Source organism: Anomaloglossus baeobatrachus, chromosome 6 (assembly GCF_048569485.1).
Source record: "Anomaloglossus baeobatrachus isolate aAnoBae1 chromosome 6, aAnoBae1.hap1, whole genome shotgun sequence".
NCBI lineage: Eukaryota > Metazoa > Chordata > Amphibia > Anura > Aromobatidae > Anomaloglossus > Anomaloglossus baeobatrachus.
In genome coordinates this window covers 333,795,718-333,814,177 of record NC_134358.1, presented here as the reverse complement: position 1 = coordinate 333,814,177, position 18,460 = coordinate 333,795,718, and the positions used below count along the sequence as shown (strand labels likewise).

The 18,460-nt window shown below is 40.3% G+C and overlaps 1 protein-coding gene across 3 annotated transcripts in view; it reads right to left on the bottom strand.

Moving 5' to 3' along the window:
- Positions 1–18,460, bottom strand: part of COL15A1 (collagen type XV alpha 1 chain) — a 1,158,634-nt gene that overhangs the window by 310,131 nt on the left and 830,043 nt on the right. For all 3 annotated transcript variants that reach the window (XM_075314950.1, XM_075314949.1, XM_075314951.1), the window contains 4 exons: positions 17,735–17,794; positions 17,600–17,641; positions 14,595–14,628; positions 5,510–5,590 (listed from right to left, as the gene is read on the bottom strand). In XM_075314950.1, coding sequence (XP_075171065.1) covers positions 5,510–5,590; positions 14,595–14,628; positions 17,600–17,641; positions 17,735–17,794 — 217 coding nt within the window. The remainder of the gene's footprint in view (positions 1–5,509; positions 5,591–14,594; positions 14,629–17,599; positions 17,642–17,734; positions 17,795–18,460) is intronic.

Here is an 18,460-nt window from a genome sequence, read left to right as displayed (position 1 = left end):
TAAGGAAGACTTATTCACCCACATTAAGGACATTCGCCAGATGGAACAGTAGTTCCATCTACTCTACATGACACTATGCAGGGTTTCCTTCAAATTTGGCCTGATTGGGACAGCTTTGTGGCAGCATCTTGCCTATAATACCTCGGTGGTTCACGGACCCTTCTTTACCTTGCCCCTCAATAGACTATGATACAACTCCCGGCGACCAGACCCTTTTAACTCTCTTGCTTAACGCTTCATTTTGACAACAAATTTATATTACCTAACGTGTTGTTCCACCAGACAGTATAATGTTCGATGTCACCTGATTGTTTGTTTTCTCTATTGTTGTAAAAAAGGAAAAACTTCTAATAAAATATAAAGTTGAAAAAAAAAAGTAGAAATGAGCAGATCTTTTGAAATTCAAGTTTGCTGACTTTGCCAAACTTTCAGAAATTTTTTTTATTTTTGGCGCATAGATTTAGGCGAATCATATAATTAAAAAGCCTCTAATTGCCAGGAAAATATGTGCAGAACACGGGTTTCTCCTTGGAGTCAAGTGAACACGTTTTGAGCTCTGCAATGCAAACACAGATTTTTTAATGTACAAATTACATACATGTCTGGCTAAGGGATAAATAGTTGGCAACCAGAAGTATTCAACACCATATTTAACAACACACTGCAGTATTAGACGTTTTAGGCTACGAAAATGGTATAAATGGTCTAAAAAATTATCCATTCAGGAGAGACATATAGATGCATTTTTTGTTGTTTATTGGCAGATGGTAAAAAAGACTCAATGGCATTTTCAAAAGTTTGGGTACAATAACTATCCCTGTTTGATGATTATAAAGAGCTTTTCACTTTGCTAAATGAAGAAGGAATTTTTCATAAGCTGTCCAAAATGATCTATCCCTTTAAATAGGGAGGCAATACAGGTTACTTTACTATTTTGAATATAAAAAAGTAATGGCCGCTCAACTAAAAGTGAAAAAATGCATTCATTTTTTGGAGTACGTAACTTGTTTGCTAATGAAAAAATTATTAAGCTCTTCTCTCTGGAGTCAAAATGGGAGTACTGTTTTGAATGTTAAAAAATTGTCACCAAGCTTTTTTTAAAAATTAACCCTATTTTGAGAGCTGTTTCTTGAGGGTACGAAAACATAAGTTGGCTTCCCAGCATAACTAGTGCTCTCTAGCACTATAAAACACAGTGGCCAGCCAAGAGATGTTACCTGTGTGGCCATGGCAGGAGCAGCACGGTAGAGTATTAGGAATGGGTGAGCGAGGGGATACTTGGTAGTTTAATGTCAGCAATGGCAGCCCTGGAAGCAGCAGTGCTGCAGTCTATCACTATAAAAAACAGAGGGCAGGAAAGTGGTGTGTGGCTGGCTTCGCTGTCCAATGCCTGTGTCAGGAGCAACATGGTAGAGGCAAGGAGATGCTTGCAGTCTAGGCCAAGCAATAGCAGTATCAGTAAAACAATATAGATGACATGATCGACAAGGTGTAGATGCATGTGGTCCATTCCAGTAGCAGTACTACAGTATAGATTACATGATGGACAGGAAATAGATGCTCAGAAGAGCAGCAGCAGAACAAAGTAGATGACAGTAAACCGTCATAATGTATCACTGATTTAATGATTGGTATCAGTCATTGGTGCATAATAGTCTGCATTTATACCTGCCTGATTCATTTTGACAAATGTTAGGTTTTCCACACTTGTAGCAGATGACCTGGTCCACCTTGGTGGGAAAATCCCCCAGCGGTGCCGAATACCTTCTGTGAAATTGCACTGCTTCTGTGACACCACACTGGAGGTTGAATACAACAGTACTCCCATAAGAACTGGTCTAGTTTGTTGCCAGTAGTACAATGTCTTGACACAGAAATCCATGGGATTCGTGTTCAAGGTAATTGCCTGAGAAAGAACATAGTCTCAATGTAACTGAAACTGGCTATTTAAATGGTGCATCTGTGTTTGCAGAAGTACACCAGGTTGTTTCAATGGCAGAAAAAATATCTGATCCATCATGTCACATATAATGTATACTGTAGGTGTTGCCTTGGCTGCTTGTTGTAGTCCTTATGCTGGCATAGGCGGGGGAATCCTGTTTCTGCCCGTTGTTTCATTGTCATACCAAACTAATGGTACCGTCTCACTAAACGACGTCCCAGCGATTCCGACCACAATATGACCTGGTCAGGATCGCTGGTGCGTCGCTACATGGTCGCTGGTGAGCTGTCAAATCAGGCAGAGCACACCAGCGACCAGTGACCAGCCACCAGCCCGCAGCGACTCTTGGAAACGATGCTGCGCTTGGTAACCAAGGTAAATATCGGGTAACTAAGCAAAATGCTTTGCTTGGTTACCCAATATTTACCCTGGTTACCAGCGCACACTGCTTAGCTCTGGCTCTCTGCACTCGTAGCCAGGGTACACATCGGATTACTAATCAAAGCGCTTCGCTTAGTTAACCGATGTGTACTTTGGCTACGTGTGCAGGGAGCCAGCACTGGCAGCCTGAGAGCGGCGTACGCTAGTCACCAAGGTAAATATCGAGTAACCAAGCAAAGCGCTTCGCTTAGTTACCCGATGTGTACCTTGATTACCAGCATCCGCAGCTTCCAGATGCCGGCTCCCTGCTCCCTGCACATTCAGATCGTTGCTTTTTCGCTGTCAAACACAGCAATGTGTGCTTCACGGCGGGAGAGCAACGAGCAAAAAATGAACCAGCCCTGTGTGTAACAATCAGCGATTTCACAGCAGGGGCCAGGTCACTGCTTAGTGTCACACACAGCGAGATTGCTGATGAGGTCACTGGTACGTCACAAAAACCATGACTCAGCAGCAATCTCGCTCATGATCTCGCTATGTGAGAAGTACCCCTAACACAGCTGGTTGTCAAGGCCAGCCTCTTAAGGCTACTTTACACACTGCGATATCGGTCCCGATATCGCTAGTGTGGGTACCCGCCCCCATCTGTTGCGCGACACGGGCATATCGCTGCCCGTGCCGCACAACATCGCCCAGAGCCGTCACACATACTTACCTGTCCGGCGACGTCGCTGTGACCGGCGAACCGCCTCCTTTCTAAGGGGGCGGTCCGTGCGGCGTCACAGCGACGTCACTGAAACGTCACTGAACCGCCGCCCAATAGCAGCGGAGGGGCGGAGATGAGCGGGACGTAACATCCCGCCCACCTCCTTCCTTCCTCATAGCGGCCGGGAGGCTGGTAGGGAGAGCTTCCTCGCTCCTGCAGCATCACACGCAGCGATGTGTGCTGCCGCAGGAACGAGGAACAACCTCGTTACTGCTGCAGTAACGATAATTGAGAATGGACCCCCGTGTCGCCGATTAGCGATTTTGCACGGTTTTGCAACGATGCAAAATCGCTTATCGGTGTCACACGCAACGGCATCGCTAATGCGGCCGGATGTGCGTCACAAAATCCGTGACCCCAACGACTCCGCATTAGCGATGTCGCAGCGTGTAAAGCCCGCTTTAGTCATCATAATTTTTGCTCTGACTTCCTAATCTCCTTTTTGCACCAAATCTATGTCTTCCTCCATTTCCACCTGATTCTGCTCCTCCTTTTCTTCTTCTGCCTCATTCACCAAATCCTGCAGCATGTGACACGAACATTGAGGGTCCACAGTAGACACAGGACAGTGCTGAACAGGTGCAAATTGGTGTTCTTCCTCCATCCCCTATTGCAAATTTCACTTTCTCATATAGTAGGTTGTATCTCCAAGTTTCAAATTTTAGAAATTCACTATAAAATGTAGTTGGAGTAGAATCCAATAACAATTAACATTTAATACTAATATTTAAAAGACCTAATTTAATAAAAAAAAATAATAAATAAAACCTATAACAGTAGGGTTTACCAGGGCACTAGTTAGTATTAATGTGAGTACTATCTATTCAATGTAAATAACATTCTTCTCACTGTATTAGTACTCAAAACACCAAACACCTTCAAAGCTAACTTAGATTACGGAACAATGTTTTATATTGGGTTAATAGTTGTAAAGTGTTACATTTCATTGCTGGTCATTTGGCAGTGCCATTATAGTGCCCTGATATTTATTTGACAGCACCGAGAGTAATACGCCAATGATTTCTCTCAGATATTTCAAAATTGATATTGCTGAGCAACCATCATAGTAACTGCATGACCAAAGGATCAAGATATTAGTGAATTGAAATTATTATATGCCCTAGGTTAAACCCTAATTCCTATGTATTTCCTCAAACATTATTTACTGTTTTGATTCATCAGGGTCTTAGCAATGTATAGATTGTGTGGATAAATTTGGATATTATATTTATAATAGCACATGCTAACGTCTCAGCATGGTTGCTGGCTGCATTTGGCGGCCAAATCATCAAATCGGTGTTCTTCTTCCATCCCCTATTGCATGCTGGTGAGTGTTTTTCTTTTTCCCCAGGTTAAATATTAGTGGGATTATATCATTGATTACGTACGTGTCCCTACTGACATTTTTTTTGTCTCTTCAAAGGGCATTAATATCTCTCACCAGCTGGCAATGTAGGATCTAACCCTTGATAAAGTTTCACTGCTGTATAATGTAGTGCATCACCACTTTAATAAATATTAATAATTTTATATACGGTATGTATAGCACCAATATATTAAGCAGTACTTTACAATTACGTGGGAACATGTACAGAAAATAAAAAGTAACACAAAGTTCAACAAGCAAGCTTACAATCTATAGGGAAATAGGGGGATGCAATAGGGGTGTTCATATAAAGCTGCATGATCCGGTCATCAGCCAGTATCTGCAGTCGCAACGAGCTACTGGGTGAATAGAGGGTGTGGAGAAATGAATCGGAGGGAGACGATTCTGAATAATATACAGGCGGGAACAGAGGAGAGTGTTTCACAGGTTCTTTTCTCAATGAGTTGAAAATTGCCATAAAATGTTTGTTACGAGTAAACTAAAAAGAAAAAGTTAGCTGCAGTCTTGAAAAACTCATACATTTCAAACATTTTCAATGCTTTATATGCAAGCTGGAAGAAGCATGAACAAACTGTAAGATGAAAGTCAAGGTGCAGTGTCCTCATTTTCCAGTTTAAATGTAAATTTTTCCATATAAACAGTTAAGTAACCTTATAGAATAGTTTTATATAAACAGTGAACATAGGATTCAATGGAGAGCATGTCTATGGTAATACTCATATTGTTAGAGATCAAAACCATAACGAGGGTGGTCATTTTCCGTGCCATGTCTGTTGCATTGTTATCTATAAAATAACAATTGTAAAGCATCTGTTCTACAAAGCTATTTTGCGCCTTTCCTCCTTTATGCCTCGTATAAATATATTGAGGATTTTTACCATTATCATTAAGCTTTTTAATACAATATCTGACATTGTATATAATTGCAAAGTGTCAAAATGTATAAAGACATGATTCAAAATTGCAATAGACGATTGATGAGACACATGTAAAATCCAAATCTAGGTTTTACAAGTTTGTAACTTCTACACACCTGGAGGTCCTGGGGGCCCAACATCTCCTCTGTCCCCTTTAGACCCTGGTAGGCCAAATGATCCTTTTTCTCCTTTAAAACCTGTGTACAAATAAAGTAAATTATTTCATTTATTTCCTCAAACTGTATTAAAGCAATTGTTTGTGAGAACAACATTAATTTAGCTTATATTTGTTACTTTATGTTTCAATGAGTCCTTTAGATCTATTCTTCTCTTCATTAGAGTAGACCCCTTAGAATTCTGCAAATACTCTGTGTGGAAACTAAAAAAATAATATTTTCATACAAGCGGTCATCAACTGCAATTTCCCTAAAGGGGGCTTTACACGCAACGACATCGCTAACGAGATGTCGTTGGAGTCACGGAATTTGTGACGCACATCTGGCCTCGTTAGAGACGTCATTGCGTGTGAAACACAGGAACGACCATTAGCGATCAAAATTACTCACCTAATCGTTGACACGTCGTTCTAATCCCGATTATCGTTGCTGTTGCAGGACGCAGGTTGTTCGTCATTCCTGCGGCAGCACACATCGCTGTGTGACACCGCAGGAACGAGGAACAACATCGTACCTGTGGCCGCCGGCAATGAGGAAGGAAGGAGGTGGGCGGGATATTTTGGCCGCTTATATCCACCCCTCCACTTCTAATGGGCGGCTGCTTAGTGACGCCGCTGTGACGCTGAACAAACTGCCCCCGTAGAAAGGAAGCGGTTCGCCGGCCACAGCGATGTCGCTAGGCAGGTAAGTAGTGTGACGGGGACTAACGATGTTGTGCGCCATGGGCAGCGATTTGCCCGTGACGCACAACCGATGGGGGCAGGTGCTTTCACCAGCGACATTGCTACTGTAGCGATGTCGCTGTGTGTAAAGTGGCCTTTACACCATTACTTTAATATGAGCCTTTTTACTTTTTTAAAAATAGGTTACAAAGTGTTAAAAACAATAGTGTTTTTGTTATTGTATTTTTTGCTTGCTGAAGGTCCAGATCAGGACCTAAACTACATTTGTTTTAAAACTGTAAATTTTTAACACTGGAAATTTCGGGATAGACAACACCCATATAAATATCCTTGTTTATCCTGCGATTTTACTAACTGGCCAAGAAAGATTACCAGCAGAGGATAGAGCTACAGGCAAGATGTGTTCAATATAGTGCTATTTAAAAATCCTGGGAGTGCATGATCATAGATTTCAATTACATAAGTATTTTTGACATTACTATTCCTGAGCGTCCTCATTATTATGTATGTTTTTTATGATACATTTGGTAACTGCTCGAGTCCACCAAATTATGTAGTATTATTAATAATAATAACAATAATAATAATAATTGTATTCATTTATATAGCGCTATTAATTCCAGAGCGCTTTACATACATTGGCATATGTTTTTATTGTAAAAATTTAATCTAGCTACCGTGTTTCGCAAAATAAGACAGGGTCTAATATCACTTTCTGCTCTAAAAGAAGCACTACGGGTTATTTTCAATGAACAACAATCCACATTAATTATAAAGTACTCCACTTGTTCTTAACCTTTTGTGATACTTGATACAAGTAATAAAGAATTCCTATTATAATGTATTCATGGTTATATATCACTAGATTAATACTTCACTCAAGGTTATTATAGAAATGTAAATGTTCATATCTTTCCCTGTTTATTTGTTCTGCTTCCCTCTACTGGTTAATTGATATACAGTATTTATATTTTAATTTCCATTTTTCAATAAACTTTTATTTTGTCTAAATTTTGTTAATACAAATTTGTGTTAACCCTATTACTGGTTCAGATGCACATTTTCTTATCTGATCTGCTATTCTCATGGTGCAGAATCAGTCCTATAGAGGTGCATAAATACTATATTTCCAAAAATTTAAAATACCTGCTTAAATTTATTATTCTCTATGTACTGCTAAGTTTACCCCAAAAGAATCACATTTACCAGACACCAAATGATTAGAGTTGGCAAGTGAATGGGCTCTCAGATACAAATCTGTGTTGCTATCAAGTTTCCCTGCACTCCACAGTTGTTGGCTCTCCCTGGTGACTGGAAGCAGTATCACTCGCGAGGACTGAAATTGGTATCCGATCTGTGTGTGAGAGCTGCAGTGAAATGCAGCTGGAATGGTTAGCGATGCAGATCTCTGTGTAAGAGCCCACCCATCATTGACACTTGCCAATGGTAATTGTTTGGGTACATGGGAGTGTGATGTTTTAGGGGTGTCTGCTTTCTTTTGGGGGAATCTGCTTTCTTTGATGAAGCAGTGTGAAGGAACCAAGGGAAAATGTGGATTAAACTGTGCTGCTGTACAAGAAAGGAAGTTCCAAACCACTTGAAAGGCGATATAGGTGCTTTAATCAACGCGTTTCAAAGTGAATCCCCACTTCTTCATCAGGAATGCACTTAATTCGGTGTACTTCCTGATGAAGATGTGGGGATTCACTTTGAAACATGTTGAATAAAGCACTTATATTGCCTTTCAAGACGTTTGGAATTTTCCTTTCTTGTCCGCGCAGTTTAATCCACGTTTTCTCTAGGTTCCTTCATACTGCTTCAGCTCCTGGGCTTGTGGACCTTGCAGCAGCTGCTTACACTTGTACTACTGGTTGTGGGTGACACAACCAAACAAGTTGAGCATCTTACTAACACAGTACCACCTTTATGTTTTGATAAGACTCTATTGCGCTTGTTTGTCCACAGCATTTGAATTTCTTTGATGAAGGGTTCTTGTGAATTCTTTTTGAGCTGCCTCGATGCTTCCTTATTAAGCTGCAACTAGAGCTTATCTTTGAGTATGGCTTATATTTCAAGCATATTGCAAAAAGCAAGGAAAATCCTGCTAGGGCTTATTTTCATTGTAGGTCTTATTTTCAGGTAAACACGATATGGTGCAATGAGAGTTCTAATAATAATTATTTTCATTCTACAGCACTGACATTCCATCACACTTTTCAATTCAGAGGGGTATGTACAAATATACAATATAATAGACAGACCGAAGCACTAGCCCAAGCTATGGGCAGAGGTAAACATGACCAGGATTGGAGGGGAGTGGTGGTCCCCTTAGAGGGGGAGGAGTAGGGGGGGCTATAGGCATTTTTAAGGCCTTGCGGGGGGAGGAATTGCACCATTCCCGCTCTCTGGGGATAGTGAGTTAGTCCCTGTGACCGTCTCCTGCTCACCTCAGCATGAAATCCTTGGATCAGCTCCTGGAGCGGCTCAGGGCTGCTGCTAGTGACCATGTCCTGTGCTGGTTGCAGGAGACGATTAGAGAAATTATCGGTGGGAGACCGGGAACGGGCGGGGAGTCCATCCCTTCCTGAGCAGTGTCCCCGTAGATCTAGGCCTTTGGATTGGCTGTCACTGGATCTGACTCCCTTGGGTCAGAGTCACTGCAGAAGCCCCTCCAGGGACCCCCCAGGCTGGGTTCTGCGAGTGAGCGGCCTAGCTGGCCCCGGCCTTGGAGTAATTCAGGTGAGTGGCTACCTAAATAGGTATCCTGATTGGAAAAGGTCGAGCTTTTGAGAGCGGGTTTTGACATGGGGTTTAGGATTCCATCCCCAGCATTTATAACTTAAGGTGCGTCCAAAAACTTAAAATCAGCTTATCAGCATGCGGGGGTTGTGTTCGAAAAATTGGGGAAAGAAGTGGCCATGGGTAGAATGGTGGGTCTATTTCAAGTTCCTCCCTTTCCTGATCTGCTGATATCGCATTTGGAAGGTGTGGCTAAAAAGGAGCCTGGAAAGTTCCGGCTGATTCATCATCTTTTTACCCTTACAGTATGTTAAGTAACGATAGGATAGCCCCTGAGCTGTGTTCAGTGGTTTAAATGTCTTTTGATGAGGCCACCAAGTGGGTAAAAAGATGCGGCAGGGGTACGCTGATGGCAAAGACTGCTATAGAATCGTCCTTTAGTTTACTGCCAGTTCACCCGCATAGTGTTAGGTTGTTAGGTTGTTTTTGGGGGAGAATTCTTTGTTGATAGGTGCTTGCCCATAGGGTGTTTAATCTTCTGCACTTATTTTGAGGCCTTTAGTTCCTTCTTGGAATGGGCGGTTTGTGATGTATCAGGCTTGGACTCACTCATACAATCCTTGGACGATTTTTTGTGCATTGGTCCTGTGGGGTCCTTGCAGTGTGCTAGCATTCTTAGATCCACAGAATGGGTAGCAAAATGTTTTGGAGTTCCTTTGGCACCCAAAAAACGGTCAGTCCTACTGCTTGTATTTGTTTTTTGGGAATTGTTATTGATTCAGCGAACTGGGAATTTCATCTTCCCGAGGATAAAGTTGCACTGCTGAAGGCTGAGGTGTCAAGGGCCTGCCAGGTGAAGAAGTTGACGTTGAGGAAGGATCAGTTGCTGTTGATAAAACTCAATTTTGCATGTCGAGTTATGCCCATTGTGTGGTTGTTCTCTCGTAGGTTAGCCAGTCCTACGGTGGAGGTATGGGCCCCTCACCATCATGTTCATCTGTCCGCGGAGCTTAGGATGGACCTATCTGTTTCACCAGAATTTTTGGAAAGGTGCAATGATTCTTTGCTGATAGATGACATGGTGGACAATGTAGAACTTGAGCTCTTTACTGTGTTTACGTGGCAGCACGGGGTCTATTTTAAGGGGTAATGGTGCGTTGGTACGTGGCCTGAACATTGGGTCCAAGCCGGATTGACTAAGAATGTTGCTGTGTTGGAAATGTTTCCACTTTTGGTTGCTTTGCATCTATGGAAAGGTAAATTATTGAACAAAAAAATTAATTTCAATTATGTCAACATAGGGGTGGTATTGGTGATCAATAATTTCTCAACATTTTCCCCGCCAGTGATCCGGGTGTTGCGGCAGCTTGTGTTGGTCTGGCTATCAATTAATGCTTGTGTTTTGGCATCTCATGTACCGGGAGTTAAGAACTCAATTGCTGATTCTTTATCTTGTTTCCAGTGAGATCGTTTTCGGCTTCTCGCCCCGGATTCCGAGACCAACAGCTCTGAGTGCCCCGTACAGCTCTGGAAATTGGTCTTCAAGCAGTCGGACCTCTGATTCAATCATCTCTTGCTGGTAATACATGGACAAACCACACACAAGAAAAGAGGCGATCATAAGGTTCAACATGTTTTTATTATTAGTGTGGAAGGGTGGTGGGAACAAGGCAAACGGATTACATCACCGCAGTCAATACATGTATTGACTGCGGTGATGTAATCCGTTTGCCTTGTTCCCACCACCCTTCTGCACTAATAATAAAAACATGTTGAACCATATGACCGCCTCTTTTCTTGTGTGTGGTTTGTTCAGTCCTTAGTGATTTGGTTCACATATTGTAGTCCCTCTTTCTGCGTATTATATGACATATATAATAATTATTCTTATTAGATATGCAGATTTTTATTCCATTAGTTACTTTGGTAATACATGGGTGGCTTATCATTCTGCCTGGGTCCTTTGAGAGAGTTGGATAGGCGCTGTTTGTCAGCCATTGGCAGACGATGACCAGGTCGGAGTACTGCTGTATAAATTGAGCGAGTTGTGGCTGACGGATCGTCTGTGGCTAAAGTGAGTCATTTTATGGCAGGTTTGGCATTTGCTTTCAAGCTGCAAGGTTTGAGGGATTTATCTAAGGTTTTTGGTTCACCGGGCATTGAGGGGGATTTGAAGGGGCTCTAGGACCATGGATGGTTGATGTCCCGTGTCATTTAGTCTATTGAAGCGGTTGGGTAGGGAGTTGAGGGTGATTTGTAAGTCAGTTTTTCGAGGACTTGCTTTTTTGTTTAGCTTTTTCGTTGGCCTTTTTCAGAGCGTTGAGGGTTAGCAAACTGTTTCACCTAGCAAAGGTTTGACCAGGGGATTGTTGTGAGGCAATAATCCAAAACAGATCAAGCAGGTAAGGATCGCTGGGTCCGTTTAGATGCTATATCATCGTTGGCTATGTGTCCTTTGAGGTGTTTGAAGAATTTTATACGGCGCATAGGTCATTGGGAATCTCAGCACATTTGATCATATGTTCACCCTCATGTGATTGTGGACCATTAATTGGTTGTTTTGGGTAATGGTTCTTGTGTCTGGCTGAATGCGTCTTAATTTTGTTTTGTTGCATATTTTTTTCTATTTCAGATTCTTACCCATGTTTGGTTTGGATTTTGGGTCATTCTTACGTTTCTTGAGGTGCGCTTCGAGCGGATGCCAGAAGGAATGGTAGACAGCTTGGTTTTCCTAGGGTGTCGGCCCTCATTAGGTTGCTTGGTATTAAGGGTATGGGGTAGAACAGGGTATGAAATTGCTGAAATTTAATAGGTATGTTTGTTTAGACAAGCCACCTGACATTCTGGTTTTGCACGTGGGGGGGAATGATTTGGGTGTGCGTCCTTTTAGACTTTTAGTGAAGGACATGAAACATGATTTGTTGCATCTATGGGCATCTTTTCCGGGTTTGGTGACAGTGTGGTCAGAGATGGTTCCAAGGAGTATGTGGCAAAATGTTCAATCAGCAAAGAAGCTTAACATGCCTCAGGTGAAGGTCAATATGGCTATCTCAAAATTTGTGAGCCGCAATGGAGGGGTTGCAGTCCGTCATTGCGAATTGGAACAGGGGGATAAAAAATTTTGGTTGGCAGACGGGGTGCACTTGAAGATAGTGGGTATTGACTTGTGGGCACTCAGTTTGCAAGAAAGTATTGAGTGAGCCTTGCTTCTGCAGAGGGGGGGTCTCAGGCACTTGAGGTTGTAAAGGTGCTCTCATTGTGGCATGTTTGGTGGGTCCTTTTCAAATGCTTGGTGAACAAACAAGAGCACTAGTGCATGAATAGGTGAGTAAACTTTTCACTGGCACTCTATTCTATAAGCCCATATTATAAGCAGTGTACTGAACAGATTGGTGGTGGTAGAACAAATATATTAATCTATTTTTCTTATCCTTCCTAAAATATTTAAAAGAAACTTGTCAACTAAAAAATGCCACTGGAGACATCCTCTGAGCAGTTAGTCAATGTACAGGGGGAGTGAATACAACGCGCTCCCTGTGTAGCATGCGGCGAGTGTTCATTGTCCCTAGTGCCACCTACAAAGGCTGGATGGAAAATAGAACTACTATGTCTGCAGGAATACAGATTTTTTTCTTTGCTGACATGTTCTCTTTAAATTTTTGGTATATAGTCTCTTTGTTTCTCCCCTGAAAATGTATTCAGGAAGAAAAATTGTAAGCAAACAACATTTCATTATCTTAAAATATTACAGATTTCACACGTGCACCGACTATCACCTTCTTCCTTTAGCTCATGTTTCAGCTTTGCTGAATAGTTCGAGACAGCACAAGTGGTAGAGCCATTATTAGAAAGCAGGCAAATTATCAATCTGTGTGAACAATTATAAGGCAAGTGAGTATTTTTATGCAGATTTACCATCTCCAAGTTATATAAACTTAAATGCTTATTGAATGAAGCATATTAGGAGATGTGCATTTGTGTATTCAGTGAGCATGTGGCCTAAGGATAACAACACCCTTTATCAAGGTGTGCAGAATTATTAGGCAGCTTGCTTTCCTCAAGCATTGTGGGCCAAAAGATAGAATTAACTGATAGTTGGCACTTGAGTTCAAGTTCTCTTTCTCTCTGACAAAACTATTTGCATTTTTAATTTCCAAGATGAGCTTGACATGGACTATAACAGAAATTAACCCTTAGACTCTACTCAGAAGCATTACATGCAGCCAAATCAGATATCATGTTTTACACTGATGAGAGGCAACATCCCGAAACACTGTTGAAAAATTGAGATTCCAGTTTAGCATTTATCCATAGTCAATAAGGCCCGTTAAAGGGTCAATATTGACTTTTAGGATTGCTATTTCCAATAGGTGGAAGTCTTCTTCCTGTCTGAAGAGGCAATTTGCATCTAAAAAGTGAAAAAGTGTTACATGTCTTACAGAGGCATGAGGCACTCTTGAAATTGCTACAATATTGGGGCAATCTAAAACATATTGGAAACTTGTGGGACCTTCCTAAATAAGAGACATACAATGAAGGAAAACAATACACCTCTCATAACAGTGTAAATTAAGAAACTGACAGATTTCAAGGATGTAAGGCTTATTGAAAAGAAGGGTGGCTATATTGATCAGAATTATTTTTTTGAAATGTATTTTTTAATATTTTTAGTTGTTTGGTGATTATTTTGGTTGTTATTATTATTTTCGCTATTATTCTCACTTTAACAGATGAAAATAAACAATTGAAATGGGATGCATAATAATTCTGCACACTAAACGTTGCCCAATAATTCTGCACACATAGCTACAGTGGTACCTTGGTTTTTGTTGTTGTTGGGTATCGTTGTTTTTGGTTTTCACTGATTTTTTCTACTGAAAATTTGACTAGGTTTTCGTTGATTGCCTCTGATTTTGTTGTTTTTTGTCGGCATGCCCATGTGACTATGCTGCTAATTTTGAGACAACATAAGGTAATCCATGCATTTTCCTGTGTGGCATTATGTATCACCCCGCTCGTCAGTTTCAAAATGTATGTAAGAAATGTAAGATAAAATGTATTTATTCTTTACGCTAGTATTTTATATTTATTTTATATTTATTTCTTATTGCTTTTAGTATTAAACACTATTTTTATTCTCTATAAAATGTGTTTTTGGTATTTATTTTTGAGTGTCTAAAACAAATTAATTGCATTTACATTGATCCCTATAGAAATAATTGCGTTGGTTTTCATTGGTTTCGGACTTCACCGATTGTATTTGGACGGATTATCAATGAAAACCGAGGTATCACTGTATTCTCTTAACAAAGACAAAATCTCACGTTTACTTTCTTAAATATTCAGGGTTCAGGTTTATTCACTTTTTGGATTGGCAGACAGCACTGTAGTTGTTCAGTAGTAACATTAATCATCAAAAATACAAATTGCCTAATAATTCTGCACATGGTGAAAATAAGGCAAGATACGGTAATACCACTGTATACTATACACTTGTCAGCATCTTCTGTCTTACTGGTCTTACATGGAGACTGTAATGTTCTTAAATTTTTCTTTTTCTTCCAGAAATGCATATATTTTTAGGTAATAATCATTTGACATACCGCATGATTGCGAGACCTCTCCAGCTGTATGTACCTGCATAACACAAGAATCATTTTACATTGTTTGTAGTAGTAGTAATAATAGCTCTATTTGGTCATTTTTGCTGATAATATAATTAAACTACAAAACCTACAATGTTAATATAATGGATTGTGCTTGTTTGTGATAGAGCAAGGGGCTCATTGAACTATTAGAATCACTTTTCATTTTTAAAAATATCTTGACAGGGAGACATAAGCTAATGGTATGGCTGTATAAGTCTATCAAAAATCAATATAATACCTGTTTTGTGGTAATTTGATGTGCCAATGCAGAAACATTCAGCTTTGAAACCATATTCAAATTAGCCTAAAAGTGCTTTGGTAGGGTGTTTTAGTGCTTATACAGCAATACCACATATTGAATAAATAAAATTTTTCTGACAGGTTCCTTTTGGTATCTTTATTTGCTATATCTATTTCTGCTTGGTGTAAGTGATATTGTTCTCAAAAATCTGGTGTTGTCTTTCTTATATTCCTGAGCCTCTCCATTCCTCAGATATGGCCCTATCTTCTTCGGATGTAAGTCTAGTCTTTTTAGTCAACCCCACTTCGCCATAGGTCAGGAATGCTAAGGTGCAGGAACAAAAGAAAAACACTCGATTTAGGAGAACAGCAGCATTTGACGTGACAGGTCCTTTTTATAAAAAAATCTACAGTTATGTTCCAAAACAATAAACAGTCTTCTGTTAACTTTATTACCCTTCATTTTAATGTTTGGGCCATAATGAACTTTTTACCAATCCACAAATTGCTCAGGGACTCCACCAGTTCAGAAAATGGTGCGGTTGTGAATCAGCACATTCCGTCCTCATTTGCCATCTGAGACTGGAGAAGATAGCGGAGTGCTGAACTGTGCTTCGCTTTACCTATGGCTGGTGCTATCTGCAGCCTGCTGCCTTCACCAAACCTGCACATTACTATTGCAAGGAGAATCTGCAACATGACATTGCTGAATTGGGATAAAATAGGTTTGTGGGCTACCAGGCAATTTGAAGGATTTGAGATGTAAATATACCTATTTTTAATATTTTATACCATACGCATGTGTTTTATAAAAAAAACCCAACAAAACCTGGGTCTTAAAAGCCCTTTAAAGAAGTCTTCCAAGCTCAAAAGAAATTTCTGCTGTCACTTTATTTAATTACAAATTACCAAATTATGATTGCCAAATTGTGACTCCCACAAGGTGGAAAGGAAAATTGTAAAGGATTGTTGGATTCAGCGATGATGTCACATACATTTACATGACCACAGTAGTCAGTCATACGTACAGGTACTGCTGAGGTCAATTATTGCCTTCTATAGTCAAGTGCATCTATGGCATCCTTCAGCTGAGTACAATGATTTGCAGGACTCTAATCCAGTGGCCACATCAGAAGTCCATGGCCACAGCCCTATGATTCTCCTCCTATCCACCAACATCTCTGGTGATTCTTTTCTTTTCATTAATAAGGCCCATGGCATCATTGTTGTCTCATAATGCAAACATCACATCGCATCAGGCCTACTAATCAGAAGAGGCGTTGGGGATGCAGGTAGCATAAGGCCCTCAGCTTTTGGTCACTCAGTCACAGAATAGCAACACAGCTGCTGGATCAGGGTCTTGCTAATCTTGTAGCTCAATTCTATGGGGGATGATCAGTGCAACAAAGTTAATATTGACAGCCAGGACTACTGCAATGGTGTTTCTGGAACAGGAGGATACTTAGGCCATGTGCGCACGCTGCATCTTTGTGGTGATCACAAAGATGCATGTTTTGGTCCCCAAAAACGACTCCCTCGGCATGCATTTTTTGCCGCGTTTTACTGTGTTTTTAATAGCATTTTTGCCCAGTGCATTTTTTTAAAGTCAAACCTATTGATTGGAAGAACTCAAAAAAGAAAGAATTGACATGCTGCATCTTTATAGTCACCACAAAGACGCAGGCAAAAAAAAAAAAGCTGCAAAGTGCGCACAGCAAAAATGAAATCTCATAGACTTTGCTGGGGAAGGAAATCCATGCAGTTTTGGGACCAAAACTGAACCCAAAAAACGTGCAAAAATGAGGCAAAAAATGCAGCATGTGCACAAGGCCTTAAGAAGTATTTATCATTTATTAACATAGGATAGGGAATAGCAAGATGTTTTTGGGCAATAAATCTTTAATTTTACCTTGTACAAGTTTCTGACCAATGAGGGTCTGTCCGCTGTGACCCCAGTGATTCCAAAATCACAGCTTTAGAAAACTGAAAATGGAGATTATGCAGAGCCCTCTGTTGTATAGACTAGAGCTGCGCATGTGCAGCCTCTGCTCTGTTCATTGTCAATGAGACTGCAGGGTATACGGCTCTGCTATTTCTCACAGTCCCATAGACAATGAATGGAGCAGAAACCAGAAATGCATACCTCTGGTCCATTCAGTACAGGGCTGCAGAACCTTGTTTAAAGGATTCCAAAACTCCTATCTTGAGATCCGTAGAAGTCCCAGCAATCGGATCCCTAGCAATCAGCAAGTTATTCTCAATTTAGATATGTGATAACTTGATTTTTAGGGAACAACTTTTTATATGCGGTACAAAAACTTAAAACTAATATCATACTTTCCAACTCTCCTGAAATATTTTTGAGACTACTAGTAAAAGGGGAGATCTTGATGCGTATACCCCCTTCTAAACGAGACCTAATAGTACTTGTAGAATCTAAATTATTTTACTTTGCATCATGCCTTTCAAAGTGGTTGTCCTCTGACTGCAGCCGTCATGTGCTGTCTTTGCCAGATTAGGAAGCAAGGAGAGCATGGGGAACCCAGACAGCGGTATGGCGAAAAAGTTGCAGATTGGTAGGGGAATATACCGTAAGTATTTTTTTATTTTTAGACCATGGTGGGCCTCGGAGAGAAAACGGGGACTAGACAGCCCCTTTATATATACATAAGCTATTTTAATAGATTCCTTTTATTTTGGATAACCCTTGTGTAACTTACCGGTACTTTGCAGTTTGGTCTTGGAGGGACTGGAAAGACATTCTAAGTGAAAATGAAAATAGACATTTACGGTAAGTTAAACTAACAATTTTAACTTTACAGTTAATTACTATTGTTTACAAAGCTTGTACTTACTCCTTTGATGTTTAAAGGAGGACCTGGTGGGCCTGGTAGCCCTGGTAGTCCTTGAAGACCCTGTCAATTATTAAACATTATTAAGATGACTATTAGTCATTTTATTGTTAATCGGTTTTCTAAGATTAGACAAGTGGGTCTGATTTTTTTTGTTGTCAGAAACTATTGATTGGGTACACAGTAGAAAGAGAAGGAGCGTTGTTTGATTTTCTGAATGTAAATATGGCTGGAATGATTGTGGACACCATGTTGCATTTTCAGAGTCCTCGAGGTACCAAAACAGCAGAAACCCCAACATGTGACCCAATATTGAAAACTATATATATCAATGAAGTCAATGAAGATGAGAATCTTGAACCAGCAGGTGCTTAACACACCGGTAATTTTAAAAAATTGAGACATGAAAATTAAATATTACATTTCTTTAACTTAAAATGTTGTTTTTACCTCAAATCTTTCATTTTTACGAGGATAACAGTAGAAATTGCATAATAGATTGAATGGTTATTTCCTCCTGAGTACAGCCATGCCCCATAAGTGGTCAGAAACTTCTATTTGGCAACATGGTACGGTTCGAGAGTGAAGGCGCACCATTTGACTTTTACCATGCAATTTTTGATAGAATAGATGTCCCCTTTTAATTCAGTTTGTTTTATTGAGGACTGATGCATAACATAATATAATCCATGGTATATCCAGTTACAACGTGACAAGTTCAGTCACATA